Source organism: Carcharhinus amblyrhynchos, unplaced genomic scaffold (genome assembly GCF_965287045.1).
Source record: "Carcharhinus amblyrhynchos unplaced genomic scaffold, sCarAmb.v2.hapA scaffold_54, whole genome shotgun sequence".
Lineage (NCBI taxonomy): Eukaryota > Metazoa > Chordata > Chondrichthyes > Carcharhiniformes > Carcharhinidae > Carcharhinus > Carcharhinus amblyrhynchos.
This window is the reverse complement of record NW_027649795.1, coordinates 1,720,736-1,734,199: the sequence shown is the minus strand read 5'-3', so window position 1 is coordinate 1,734,199 and position 13,464 is coordinate 1,720,736. Positions and strand designations below refer to the sequence as shown.

General features: G+C 47.3%; 1 protein-coding gene across 1 annotated transcript in view; it reads right to left on the bottom strand.

Moving 5' to 3' along the window:
- stip1 (stress-induced phosphoprotein 1) overlaps positions 1 to 13,464 on the bottom strand; it is a 38,652-nt gene that overhangs the window by 15,863 nt on the left and 9,325 nt on the right. Inside the window, exons 2-6 of the mRNA XM_080182433.1 lie at positions 8,442 to 8,651; positions 6,400 to 6,541; positions 5,049 to 5,190; positions 3,697 to 3,868; positions 1,888 to 2,014 (exon numbers count right to left, since the gene is read on the bottom strand). Of these exons, the coding sequence (XP_080038559.1) occupies positions 1,888 to 2,014; positions 3,697 to 3,868; positions 5,049 to 5,190; positions 6,400 to 6,541; positions 8,442 to 8,651 (793 nt within the window). The remainder of the gene's footprint in view (positions 1 to 1,887; positions 2,015 to 3,696; positions 3,869 to 5,048; positions 5,191 to 6,399; positions 6,542 to 8,441; positions 8,652 to 13,464) is intronic.

Here is a 13,464-nt window from a genome sequence, read left to right as displayed (position 1 = left end):
GAGACTGTCGGGCATCCAGCTCTCTGGAGAGCTGCTACAGCTGTCTCAAAACCACCCTGAAAAGGGGAAATAGCTAGACTAGAACAACTAAGAGAGAATCAATCCAAACCCCACTGTGCTCCAGTGAGTGCCTGGCTTCCATTTTAAGAGACTTCCAACGGATGAGGTGCTTCTGGGAGTAGCAAGGACACACAAATGCAATGCACATTGAATGATGCTAAGGCAGAGTGAAACTGCAAATTTCGTACTCTCTCATTGTTTAAGCAATTAAAATCCTTCATGGCTGGATGGACATCTTTCTTCCCCAAAATCAAACAATTCCGAAGAGAGCAGATTCAAGAGGGTGGCACGGTGGTCAGTGCTGCTGCCTCTCAGTGACAGGGATCCGGGTTTGATTCCCGGCTTGGGTCACTGTCTGCGTGGAGTCTGCACGTTCTCCCAGTTTATTTATTTATTAGTCACAAGGCTTACATTAACACCGCAATGAAGTTACTGTGAAATTCCTCTAGTCGCCAATCTCCGGTGCTTGTTCAAGTCAATGCACTGTAACCAGCACGTCTTTCATACTGTGGAGGAAACTGAAGCACCTGGGAGGAAACCCACGCAGACATGGGGAGAACGTGCAGATTGCACACAGTGATCCAAGCCGGGAATCGAACCCAAGTCCCTGGCGCTGTCTGGCAGCAGTGCTAACCACTGTGCCAGCATGCCACTGGTGAGGTGGATTGGCCATGCTAAATTGCCCCTTAGTATCCAAAGGTGTGCAGGTTAGGTGGATTGGCCATGGTAAACGTGTGATGTTAGAGTGATGGGGCTAGGAGGGGGCTTGGATAAGACACTGTCTGAGAGTTGGTGCAGACTCGATAGGGCTGAATTGGCTCTTTTTGCGCTGTAGAGATTCTGACAGATCTCTGGGGCCTCAATGCATTTCCTTTTGGTTTCACCATTTAGACGGGAAAAAAGAAATATATAGTGTGTGTGTTGGGTTATGACCTCTAATGGACCTTCTAATGACCCAGAGGACAAGAGTGAATTCCCTGTGGTAACCCAAACACCCCTCAGAATTACCATCAGAACCTTCTGACTTTCAGCTTGAATAGTTTATAACACAACAACTGCTTGGGAAAATTTAAAATATGGAGAAATAAAATGTTCACAAAAACATTAGTAAGAAGTCTCACAACATCAGGTTAAAGTCCAACAGGTTTATTTGGAATCATGAGCTTTTGGAGCGCTGCTCCCTCATCAGGTGAGTGGAGAGTTGGGTTTCACAAACATGGCATATATAGACACAGACAATTACAAGATAATGGTTGGAATGTGAGTCTTTACAGGTACAGACAGTGTGAGTGGAGAGGGATAATCACAGGTTAAAGAGGTGTGAATTGTCTCAAGCTGGGACAGTTAGTGGGATTTTGCAAACCCAGGACAAATGGTGGGGGGGTTACATATATAGTGCGACATGAACCCAAGATCCCAGTTGAGGCCATTCTCATGTGTACAGAACTTGGTTATCCCTCTCTCCACCTGTAAAAAACTTGATTACCTGTAAAGACTTGCATTCCAACCATTATCTTGCAATTCTGTCTGTGTCTATATATGCCGTGTTTGTGAAACTGAACTCTCCACTCACCTGAGGAAGGAGCAGTGCTCCAAAAGCTCGTGATTCCAAATAAACCTATGGGACTTTAACCTGGTGTTGTAAGACTTCTTACTGCGCCCACCCCAGACCAACAGTGGCAATGCCACATCACAAAAAAAATTAGTAAGACTAGCTCATTTAAGGATAGGAAAAACAGTGCTACAAACTAGTAACCCACCCACCACTCTCCACGGTCCAGCTGCATTCAAGAAACAAGTTAGAATAAAATTCTTGGCAATTCTCACCTGCTTTGTTAGTTAAATAGGTCATACTCGTAGGGTCAAGTTCTGCTGCCTGCTCATAATGCTTTATTGCTGTTTCAAAGTCCTTCTTCTTGTAGGCTTCGTTACCCAACTCCTTCTCTTTCAATGCCTAAAGATTCATACAATCAGGCATTAGGATAACGAGGGGAATAAGTGCAAGGGAAATAAATTGAGATAAGGCACAGGAGCAGAATTAGGCCACTCGGCCCATTCAGTCTGTTCCACCATTCAATCATGGCTGATATTTTTCTCATCCCCATTCTCTTGCCTTTTCCCCATAACCCCTGATCCCCTTATTAATCAAGAACCTATCTATCTCTGTCTTAAAGACACTCAATGACCCGGCCTCCACAGCCTTCTGCGGCAAAGAGTTCCACAGATTCCCCACGCTCTGGCTGAAGAAATTCCTCCTCATCTCTGTTTTAAAGGATCGTCCCTTTAGCCTGAGGTTGCGCCCTCTGGTTCTAGTTTTTCCTACTAGTATCCTCGCAGTATCCTGTAAGTTTCAATAAGACACCCCGCCCCCACCCCCCCATCCTTCTAAACTCCAAGAAATACAGACCCAAAGCCCTCAACCGCTCCTCATATGACAAGCTCTTCATTCCAGGGATAGCTCTTCTGAACCTCCTCTGGACCCTTTCCAAGGCCAGCACATCCTTCCTCAGATACAGGGACCCAAATCTGCTCACAAATGGAATCTGACTAGAATTAGCTTCAAAAGTACATCTTTGCTCTTTATTGGAGTTGTGGGCTTGTTCAGTCTCACTGCTTTCCTCCCACACAATCCAGTGTCTCAGCCATCCCTGATCTCTAATTATTTAGTCAATGCCTTTTCCCGTTTGTGGAATCGAAACCCCAGGCTCCTGGGCGACAGACAAGGATATGAACCATTATCTGAATGGAGAGCTGCATTAGTGTGACCAACATCCAACTAGATAGACAAAGTCTCAGCTGAATACCTGAGTACTTTCAAGCCAATACTGGAGTGTCAGCATTGCAAGGTGGCACAGTGGGTTAGCACTGCTGCCTCGCAGCTCCAGGGACCCAGGTTCGATTCCCAGCTCGGGTCACTGTCTGTGTGGAGTCTGCACGTTCTCCCCATGTCTGCGTGGGTTTCCTCCAGGGGCTCCGGTTTCTTCCCACAGTCCGAAGGACGTGCTGGTTAGATGCTAAATTCTCCCTCAGTGTACCTGAAAAGGCGCCGGAGCGTGGTGACTAAGAGATTTTCACAGTAACTTCATTGCAGTGTTAACGTAAGCATACTTGTGACAGCAATAAATAAACTGTTTAAATTTTGTGCCGATCCTGTGGTGGGATGTGAAGTGCACAATCAGCTGAGCTACAATTATTGATCTCTAATAATCGTAGAATCCCTACAGTGCAGGAGGTCATTCGGCCCATCGAGTCTGCCCTGACCACAATCCCACTGAGACCCTATACCCGTAACCCCTCACATTTGCCCTGCTAATCCCCCTGACACTAAGGGGCAATTTAGCATGGTCAATCTACCTAACCAGCAGGTCTTTCAGACGGTGGGAGGAAATCAGAGAACACCCATGGAGTCATGGGGAGAATGTGCAAACTCCACGGACAGTGACCCGAATTGAACCTGGGTCTTTGGCGCTGTGAGGCATCCGTGATAACCACTGTGCTCAATAATATAAAATAATGCTCAATAATATGCGCTGAAAATAGTTAATGAAACAATGCCTTTGGCCTGTCTAGCTGAGCAATATAATTAACACATTGGTTGTACGGATTTCCAAGGTGCCTTTTTTATTGGCAACGTACCTTTCTTTTATTCTCAGGGAGGTCCTCCTCCATTGGCTCCACTTTTGGCTCCTTCTTCGGCTGGGGAGGGGGTGGTGGAGCCGGAGTTTCCTCCTCTTCATCCTCTGCGCCTTGAAGATCAATTCCAAGCAAAACACTTAGAGTTGTCATAACCCTTGGATCTTGGAGTCTCCTGAGAAAGCACATGTTATCAGCTGCTTATTCCAACTCTTAACAACATACATATTGTCCCCAACTGGAAGAGATCACTGGCGATCTCTGGTATACTTTGTATATTCTGTGGTGTTTTTAAGAACTCTGAAATCCTCCAGGCTATTCCAGTTAAAACTTCATATAAATGCACTCTAACGTACTCACTCAAGCAGCGCCTATGTGTCTGGCGAAGTGGTTCAGTGCACAGCGCAGTTCAGTGTAGCAGCAGCTACAACAGATTCATGACTGGACAAAGGCCAGAGTCTCCATTTTTAGAATCACAGAATTCCGACAGACAAGAGGCCATTCAGCCCATCAAGGCTGTACTGACCACGTCGCACCCAGGCTCTTCTCTTGTAACCCCACACATTTACCATGCTAATCGTCCTGAGACAAGGGTCAATTTACCACAGGCATTTTTGGGCTTTAATTTTGCATCATGCTGTATAAGGGACTGATTCGGAATGTCATTTTACACTCAGTTTAGAAAAAGACAAAATTAACTCTGCCTTGGCACACTCCTAATGATTGGGACTTACTTCACTTGATGGTCATAGAACCTCTACACTGCAGGAGGCCATTTGGCCCATCATGTCTGCACTGACCAGGCCTATTCCTGTACCTTCAATTATTTTACCCCACTAATTCCCCCCCAAACCTCTGCAGATCTTTGGACATTAAGAGGCAATTTAGCATGGCCAATCCACCTAACCTACACATCTCTGGACTGTGGGAGGAAACCCACACAGGATAGAATATGCAGATTCCACACAGACAGTGACCCAAGCCAGGAATCGAACCCAGGTCCCTGGAGCTGTGAGGCAGCTGCCCATAACCCCAGGTATTTACCCTAGTTAGTACACCTGACACTAAGGGGCAATTTCGCATGGCCAATCCATCTAACCCGCACATCTTTGTGCACTAAGGGGCAATTTAGCACAGCCAATCCACCTAATCTGCACATCTTTGGAGTTTAGATTGGTATTCCAAAGCTATGGATTTAAATTGGACTCAGTATGACTGGAATAGCAGTAAAGAGAGTGAGTAACATGGGGTGTTAGTCAGTATTCCAGGTAACTTCAAGACCAAATCTTGTATCAAACTAAAGAAATTCATCCAAACAGCAAAGGAAAGCTGAAGGAGGGAGGGGCTGTACGCACGTGGCTAAGTCAGCAGGCTTGTTCTTCAGCTGTTCAATCATTTCTCTATAGCTCGGGTCACTCAGCAGCGCCTTGGTCCGGGGGTCGCTCTCCAGTTTCTGGTACAGGTTTGGGGAAGCGAAAGGGTTCATGAACTTCTTCTCTGCAAAGGAAGCAAAGTGGATGAGCGCAAGTGCCCAGCAACAGGAACGACACCACGTTTCAGTGTCCTAAAAGTCTCATTCAGCAAACATGGAGTCAGCCACACAGCACAGGGAGGCTTTTGAACTGCATCAGGCTTTTGAATGGACCTACATCGCATTAAGTTGATCTTTCTCTACACCCTAGCTGTGACTGTAACACTACATTCTGCTTTCCTTTCCTTCTCATGAACGGCATAGCGTGCAAGAAACAACACTTTCCACTGTATGCTAATACATGTGCAATAATAAATAAAAATCTTATCCTCCAATCTGTCTCCTTGCCCCACCCACTTCAAATTCCTTAAAGAATTGCTAGGCAGGTGATCCATTCCAAGGCACAGGAGGGCAACTCAGATTTCCTTTATAAGAAAGGCTGTGCGACACTCAGCATCACTTTTCTTCCCTGCTCATCAGATAGGTCAACAAACCAAGGCTGACACTTCAGAAATCTGCACGTACTTGTCCTGTCTGTGCAGAGTCTCCATTTCTCTGACAGTTAGGTTGCTGCAACAACCTGAACCAGAAGCAGGTGGCCATTCAGCCCTTCGAACCTGCTCTGCCATTTACCACAATCATGGCTCATCATCAAATTCAATATCCCGATTTTCCCCCCCTTCAACCAAATCCCTCAATCCCTTCAGCCAAGAGCGATATCTAATTTCTTCTTGAAATCACACAATGTTTTGGCCTCAACTACTTTCCGTGGGAGTGAATCCACACATTCACCACTCTCTGGGTGAAGAAATTTCTCCTCACCTCAGTTCTAAAAGGTTTACCCCTTATCACCGAACTCTAACCCCTAATTCTGGACTCCCCCCACCATGGGGAACATTCTTTCTGAATCTACCCTGTCTGACCCTGTTAGAATTTTATAAGTCTCTATCAGATCCCCTCTCACTCTTCTAAACTCCAGTGAATATAATCCTAACCCACTCTGTCTCTCCTCATGTGACAGACCTGCCATCCCAGGAATCAGCCTGGAAAATCTTCACTGTGCTCCCTCTATAGCAAGGACATCCTTCCTCAGATAAGGAGACCAAAACTGTACATAATACTTACCAACACCCTGGTAAATCAGGATGGTAAACCTTCGAAGTACTCCCTCTATAAAGACAAACCATCAACTGAAACAAAACATAGCTACCGACTTTACCCAGTTAGCTGCTTACCCGCTAGCCTGGCGTCCACGTTTTGCATGCCATCCTTCAGCTGCTGGTTCCCTGGTTCGTGCTTCAGTCCCTCCTCATAGGTTTTCTTGGCCTCTTCAAAGCGATTCAGGAACTCCAAGGCTGCAGCCTTTCTCGAGTAACCCTAAAAGGTGGCACAATTATTGGAACAAGTCATCTCGGGGGGGTGTTGTTCGATGAATGCAGGATGGTGACACCAGGAAAATTCCCCAAGCTTCTTCCTAAGAAAACCCCATCTGAACAAGCAGCTGGGGCTTGGGACTACTATATCTGGTTAACGTTAACAGCTCCAACAATGGTCCGGAACCAGAGGACAATATTTACTGGAGTCTGTGCTCAGACAGTCTCACTTGTAACTACAGGCCATTGGTAGATAGTTAGTGACAAATACAATAAGGGAATTCAGGCAAAATGTTTTCTCCTCGCTCACAGAGGGGAGGATGTGGGACTCGCTCCCTCCCACGGGGAGTGGAGGAGAATGTGGGGCTCGTTTCCACAGGGAGCGAGGGAGAACGCGAAGCTCGCTCCCACGGGGAGTGAGGCAACTGATAGCTTTAGATGAGGAATGACTGGAGGAGGCTGGAATGCAGCACAAATGCTGATATGGACAGGTTGGCCCGTTTCTGTAACATCCATACTGTGTATTTCCAGTCAGTTAAAGCGAAACCTGAATGCAGCAGACTCAGGAGTGTTAGCTTTTGCTCAGCCTGCAGCCCTTCCATTCAAGCTGTGGGTTTAAATCAGAGATCACAATCTCTAGGTTAATCGAGCATTGCAGTTCTCGGTCAGAACTACATTGGTTGAGGTCTAAATTTCTCAAAATGAGAAGTTAAACTCTCTGCCTAAGCAGCACGGTTTTACAGAGGTTAGCACTGCTGCCTCACAGCACCGGGCATCTGTGTTCAATTCCCGGCTTGGGTCACTGTCCGTGTGGAGTCTGCATGAGTTTCCTCCGGGTGCTGCGGTTTCCACCCACAGTCTGGTTAAGTGCTAGATTCTGTGTAACCCGAACAGGTGCCAGAGTGTGGCGATTAGGGAATTTTCACAGTAACTTCATTGCAGTGTTAATGTAAGCCTCCTTGAGTCACAACTTAATTGTCCAGCTGGCAACCCTCCCTTAACCAACTGGAGGCCTTAAAAACCCATAAATTTGAATTTTTACAGCACTGTGCCACCTCTGCAAACTGCGACATAAGCTCAAGTTAATTTAACAGTCACAAGTTAGCTCACATTAACACTGCACTGAAATTATTGTGAAATTCCCCTAGTCCCCACACTCCAGTGCCTGTTTGGGTATACCAAGGGAGAATTTAGCACCTAATTAGCATGTCTTTCAGACTGTGGGAGGAAATCGGAGCACCTGGAAGAAACCCACACAGACATTGCACAAGCCAGGAATTAAACCCAGATCCCTGGGCGCTGCAAGACAGCAGTGCTAACCCATTGTGTGAACCCGGGTCCCTGGGCACTGCGAGACAGCAGTGCTAACCCACTGTGTGAACCCGGGTCCCTGGGCACTGCAAGGCAGCAGTGCTAACCCACTGCATGAACCCGGGTCCCTGGGCGCTGTGAGGCAGCAGTGCTAACCCACTGCATGAACCCGGGTCCCTGGGCGCTGTGAGGCAGCAGTGCTAACCCACTGTGAACCCGGGTCCCTGGGCGCTGTGAGGCAGCAGTGCTAACCCACTGTGAACCCGGGTCCCTGGGCGCTGTGAGGCAGCAGCGCTAACACACTGTGAACCCGGGTCCCTGGGCGCTGTGAGGCAGCAGTGCTAACACACTGTGAACCCGGGTCCCTGGGCGCTGTGAGGCAGCAGTGCTAACCCACCGTGTGAACCCGGGTCCCTGGGCACTGAGGCAGCAGTGCTAACCCACTGTGTGAACCCAGGTCCCTGGGCACTGTGAGGCAGCAGTGCTAACCCACTGTGCCACCCATGTACAACAGATTACTCCCGACATGCAACGACTGAGACTACGACATTGTGCGGAGTTTGACTGCTTTTCCTGAGTGGGAGGTCACCTACCTTGCCCCAGTCTGGTTTAATTTCAACTGTTTTGCAGCCATCCTCCAAGGCTTTCTGATACTCCCCCTTCTTGGCATAGGCCGCAGACCGGTTGCTGTAAAGCACATGGTTCTTGGGGTCCAGCTTAATGGCTTCACTATAACACATGATGGCGTCATCTATCTTCCCGGCACTCAGGGCCTGATTGCCCTTTGCTTTCAGTTCATTCACCTAAGAGGGAAAGAGAGAGAGGGGAAAAATGGTTACCACACCAGAGAATTAGCCTCCACAACTGCATAAATTGACAATTACAATTCAATCATACTGATTAATTCTTTCAACATCGACAGGAGATTTCCACAGCAACTTCATTGCAGTGTTAATGCAAACCTTACTTGTGACTAATAAACAAACAAATTCTAGATCAGAAAGTGCACATAGCTGTTTGAATGTTTTTCTGTATTACCAGTTCTTCAGCATCAGAGAATGCAAACAGCTTACTAAAACCTGCCTCCGGGACCCCATGCTGTGTTATTTCCATGATCTGCAGCTGAGAAAGAAGTCTCATAACACCAGGTTAAAGTCCTTTAACCTGCTGTTGAGAGATCTCTTACTGTCCTTACCCCACTCCAACGCTGGCATTCCTACAACATTGCAGAGAACACTACGGACATTCTAAACTACGGTGCAGTAACTTGCCTGATTTTGTGTTCCCCAAACACCATGCAGGCATGGCCCTGTCTGGAGAACCTCTCTCTCAGAAAGAGATCACACTGACAGGGCTTCTGTGTCTGCTGCTTTGAAGTCAACCCCTCTGGAACAAAGCAGTAAACACATCCTCTTAGTAACTGCAATGTTAGTACTGAATGGGAGATTACTTTTTTAAACTACATCCTTAAAGTTCCTAGCCATTGCGAGCCTGAATCCATCTCCAGCACAGTGGTTAGCATTTGGTCAGCTTTGACAAAGGATTACCTGGACTCTCCCCTTACAGACACTGCCAGGCCTGCTGAGATTTTCTAGTATTTTCTCTTTTGGCTAGCACTGCTGCTTCAGAGTCAGGGACCTGTAATTAGAACCATGCCAACTGAATCATAGAATCTACAGTGCAGAAGGCCATTTCGCCCATTGAGCCTGGACTGACAGTCCCACCCAGGTCCTACCCCCGTAACCCTATATACTTACCCTCCTAATCCCCCGATACAAAGGGGCAATTTGTCATGGCCAATCAACCAAAATCACACATCTTTGGCCTGTGGCAGGAAACAGGTGCACCCAGAGGAAACCCACACAAGACAGGGAGAATGTGCAAGCTCCACACAGTGACCCAAGGTCGAACGGGTCCCTGGTGCTGTGAGGCAGCAGTGCTAACTACTGTGCCACCGTACCGCTTGATGAATTAACACTGATCAATGAGTAACAACAGCAGCACATCTTTTTTAAATTTAGTGACAGTTTGGTAACCTAATGTCGAACAGCAAACAGGAACTCTGGATCATAATAACCAGCAGTGACACTTAAAACTGCCCACACTTTGACAGATACACATTCAGTATAACATTCAGCTGAAATGATCCGATCGCTGAACAGAGACTGATAGCCAAGTTCCGCACACAAGGACGGTCTCAACAGGGATCTTGGGTTCATGTCGCACTATCTGTAACCCCCGTGACTTGCCTGGGTTTGCAAAACCTCACTTACTGTACTGTCTGGAGACAATACACATCTCTTTAACCTGTGATCAGTGCTCCTTCCACTCACATTATCAGCCACTTCAGGTCTTGAACAGCAGGTTAGGTGTAAGGATTCGCATTCTAATCAGTAATCTCTAAACTGTCTGTGCTTTATATGCTCTGTCTGAGGCCACAACTCTCCATTCACCTGACGAAGGGGCTAACCCCGAAAGCTTATGAGTATATTATCAAATAAATAGGTTGGACTAAAACCTGGTGTTGTCAGACTTTTTACTGTGTTTACGCCAGTCCAACGCCGGCATACCCACATCGAGAGAAACAGAGCCAGTGCTTCGAGTCAGGCTGACCCTTTGTCAGAACTAAAGAGAAAGCAAATAAGACAAGACTTGTACTGCAAGGGTGCGATTGCCTAATTGACTGAAACCTCAGATAAGGGACAAAGAGAATGTAAATGGTAGTAATAAAGGCCAAGAAGGGTGCCAACAGCATCCATTGAGATTGGAATGTGTAAATGGCACAAAGGTGCAGAATGTCAAAGGATATCCAGAGGCATGTGGCGGAGCAAGGTTTCAGAGTGGACAAGTGAAAAGATAGAAGCAGCTTTGACTCTATTCTCTCTTCACAATACCGTCCGTCTAGCAACTTTTACAGCATGGGGCGGGGGAGGGGGGGCGGCGCGCGCACGCGCGCGAGCGAAAAGTTGGGGCTCTATGGGGTAAACAGCTACAGGGAGTTGGTTCCAGTACAGTCTGCAGTGTGCGAAACGAGTGAATTTGGAATTTCCTCCCCTGCATTGGACACGCCCCTTGACTGTGAAGGCAAGACACTGCTGTTGATTGAATGCTGGCTAGGTAACAAACACTGCGAGCATTCAGCCTCTACTCTTCGGGTGAGCATTTTCCAGGGCGGCCTTCACAACACACGACGGCATGGAGTCACTGGATGGGGACTGATGGCAGGTCCCACACGAAGACGGTCTCAGTCAGGATTTTGGGTTCATGTCACACTATCTGTAACCTCCACGACTTGCCTGGGCTTGCAAATCTGGTTCTAGTTTTTCCTACGAGTGGAAACATCCTCTCCACGTCCACTCTATCCAGGTCTTGCAGTATCCTGTAAGTTTCAATAAGATCCCCCCTCCTCATCCTTCTAAACTCAACCGTTCCTCATACAACAAGCTCTTCATTCTAAGGATCATTCTTGTGAACCTCCTCTGGATCCTGGATGGTGCGTGGGTGTGTGTGTAGAAAATGTACAGACAGTGACCTAAGCTGGGAATGAACCTGGGCCCCTGGGACTGCGAGGCAGAAGCAATAAGCACTGTGCCCCATGCTGCCACGACTAATTTCGGGCAAAGTGAATTTAAAACTTAGCACACTGTTTGCACTGTGCCACCCATGGCATGAGTTAGGTTGATTGGCCATACTAAGTTGATCTTTAGTGTCGGGGGCGGGGGGGTACTAACAGAGGAAATAAGTGCGGCTATGGGGATAGGGGCTGGGTGGAATTTGGGTCAGCACAGACCTGATGGGCCAAATGGCCTCCTTCTGCACTGTAGGGTTTTTATGTTCAGTCCGGTGTTAAAATCAGGTCTTGCATTCTATCATGCCTACGTTGTGGCTGGTATCTCACAAAGAAAAGGGGGAGCTGTTACAACATAGCACAGCAAAACGAACCCAGACGTACCGCACAGCTCAAAGACAACCTGCGCCTGGAAGGGAAACATTCTGTGATAAGATCCTTGTCTTTCACACTGTAGTTACGTTACTGATCGTTGACAGGAGCCCCAAAAGAGAGAGTAAATGAAGCAGCTTCTAAAGAAATCTGTCAGTGAATCCAGAAACAATGCTTCATTGCTGATTGAGAGGGTTGACAAGGAGGGAACGGGGCCCAAGAGAGATACAGGAAACATCTCAAATACAGTCGCTAATCAGAGAGACAGTGTTGGAGCAGCATACTATCCCAGGTCCTATTCAGAAGCTGTCAACAGGACATCAACACACAGCGTCCATACTCGCTCCCCCTCCCCACTCAGAGAAGCACACAAGTAAAGATCCCACAACAGCTGTGAGCTGAGGTAATAACCGCTACAGAATGCACCCTTCCCATTATAGATGACAGGAGATGGGAGATGTTGGGAAACCGGACACCAGGAACTGCTTCGAAATCAGAAATGAATCAAGTCACAGACACTGGCCTGAGAGTGTGCCTAGTTCTTCCCCAGCCACTTGTTACCTTGGTAAGAGAGTCAGAGATTTACAATAAGTAGTTTCACAACACTAGGTTAAAACCTGACAGGTTTATTGGGAATTGTGAGCTTTTGGAACACTGCTCCTTCATCAGGTGAGCGGAGAGATGGGTTTCACAAACACGACATATATAGACACAGACACAGTTGCAAGATAATGGTTGGAATGCGAGTCTTTACAGGTACAAACTGAGTGGAGAGAGGATTAATCACAGGTTAAAGAGGTGTGAATTGTCCCCAGCCTGGACAGTTAGTGAGATTTTGCAAGCCCAGGCAATTGTCTGTGTCTATATACGGCTTGTTTGTCAAACCTACCTCTCCACTCACCTGATGAAGGAGCAGCGTTCCGAAAGCTCGTGATTCCAAATAAACCTGTTGGACTTCAACCTGGAGGTTGAGAGACTACTTACTGTGCCCACCCCAGTCCAATGCCGCCACCTCCACATTGTACAGCATGGGAACAGGCCCTTTGGTCCAGCTCATCCATGCTGACCCAGTTTCCTAAACTGAACTAGTCCCATTCGCCTGTGTGGGGCCCATATCTCTCAATCTTTCCCATCCATGCCCCTGTCCAAATGTCCTTCAGATGTTGTCATGGTTCCCGTCTCAACCATAAGAACATAATAAGAACACAAGAAATAGGAGCAGGAGCGGGGCATCTAGCCCTTCGAGCCTGCCCTGCCATTCATTAAGATCATGGCTGATCTGAAGTGGATCAGTTCCACTTTCCTGCTCTCTCCACATAACCCTTAATTCCCTTGTCTGTCAAAAACCTATTTACCCGTGACTTAAATACATTCAGCGAGGTAGCCTCCACCACTTCAACGGGCAAAGAATTCCAGAGATTCACCACCCTTTGAGTGAAGAAATTTCTCCTCAACTCTGATCTAAATTGCACCCCCCCCCAACTCCTTATCTTGAGACTGTGCCCTCTAGTCCTGCTATCCTTTCTAAACGGGAAGAATCTCTCTACCTCTACCCTATCCAACCCCTCTGGCAGCTCATTCCACACACACACCACCCTGTGTGAAAAAGTTATTCGTCAGATCCCTTTTAAAATCTTTCTTCTCTCACCTTAAACCTATGTTTTCTAGTTTTGGGC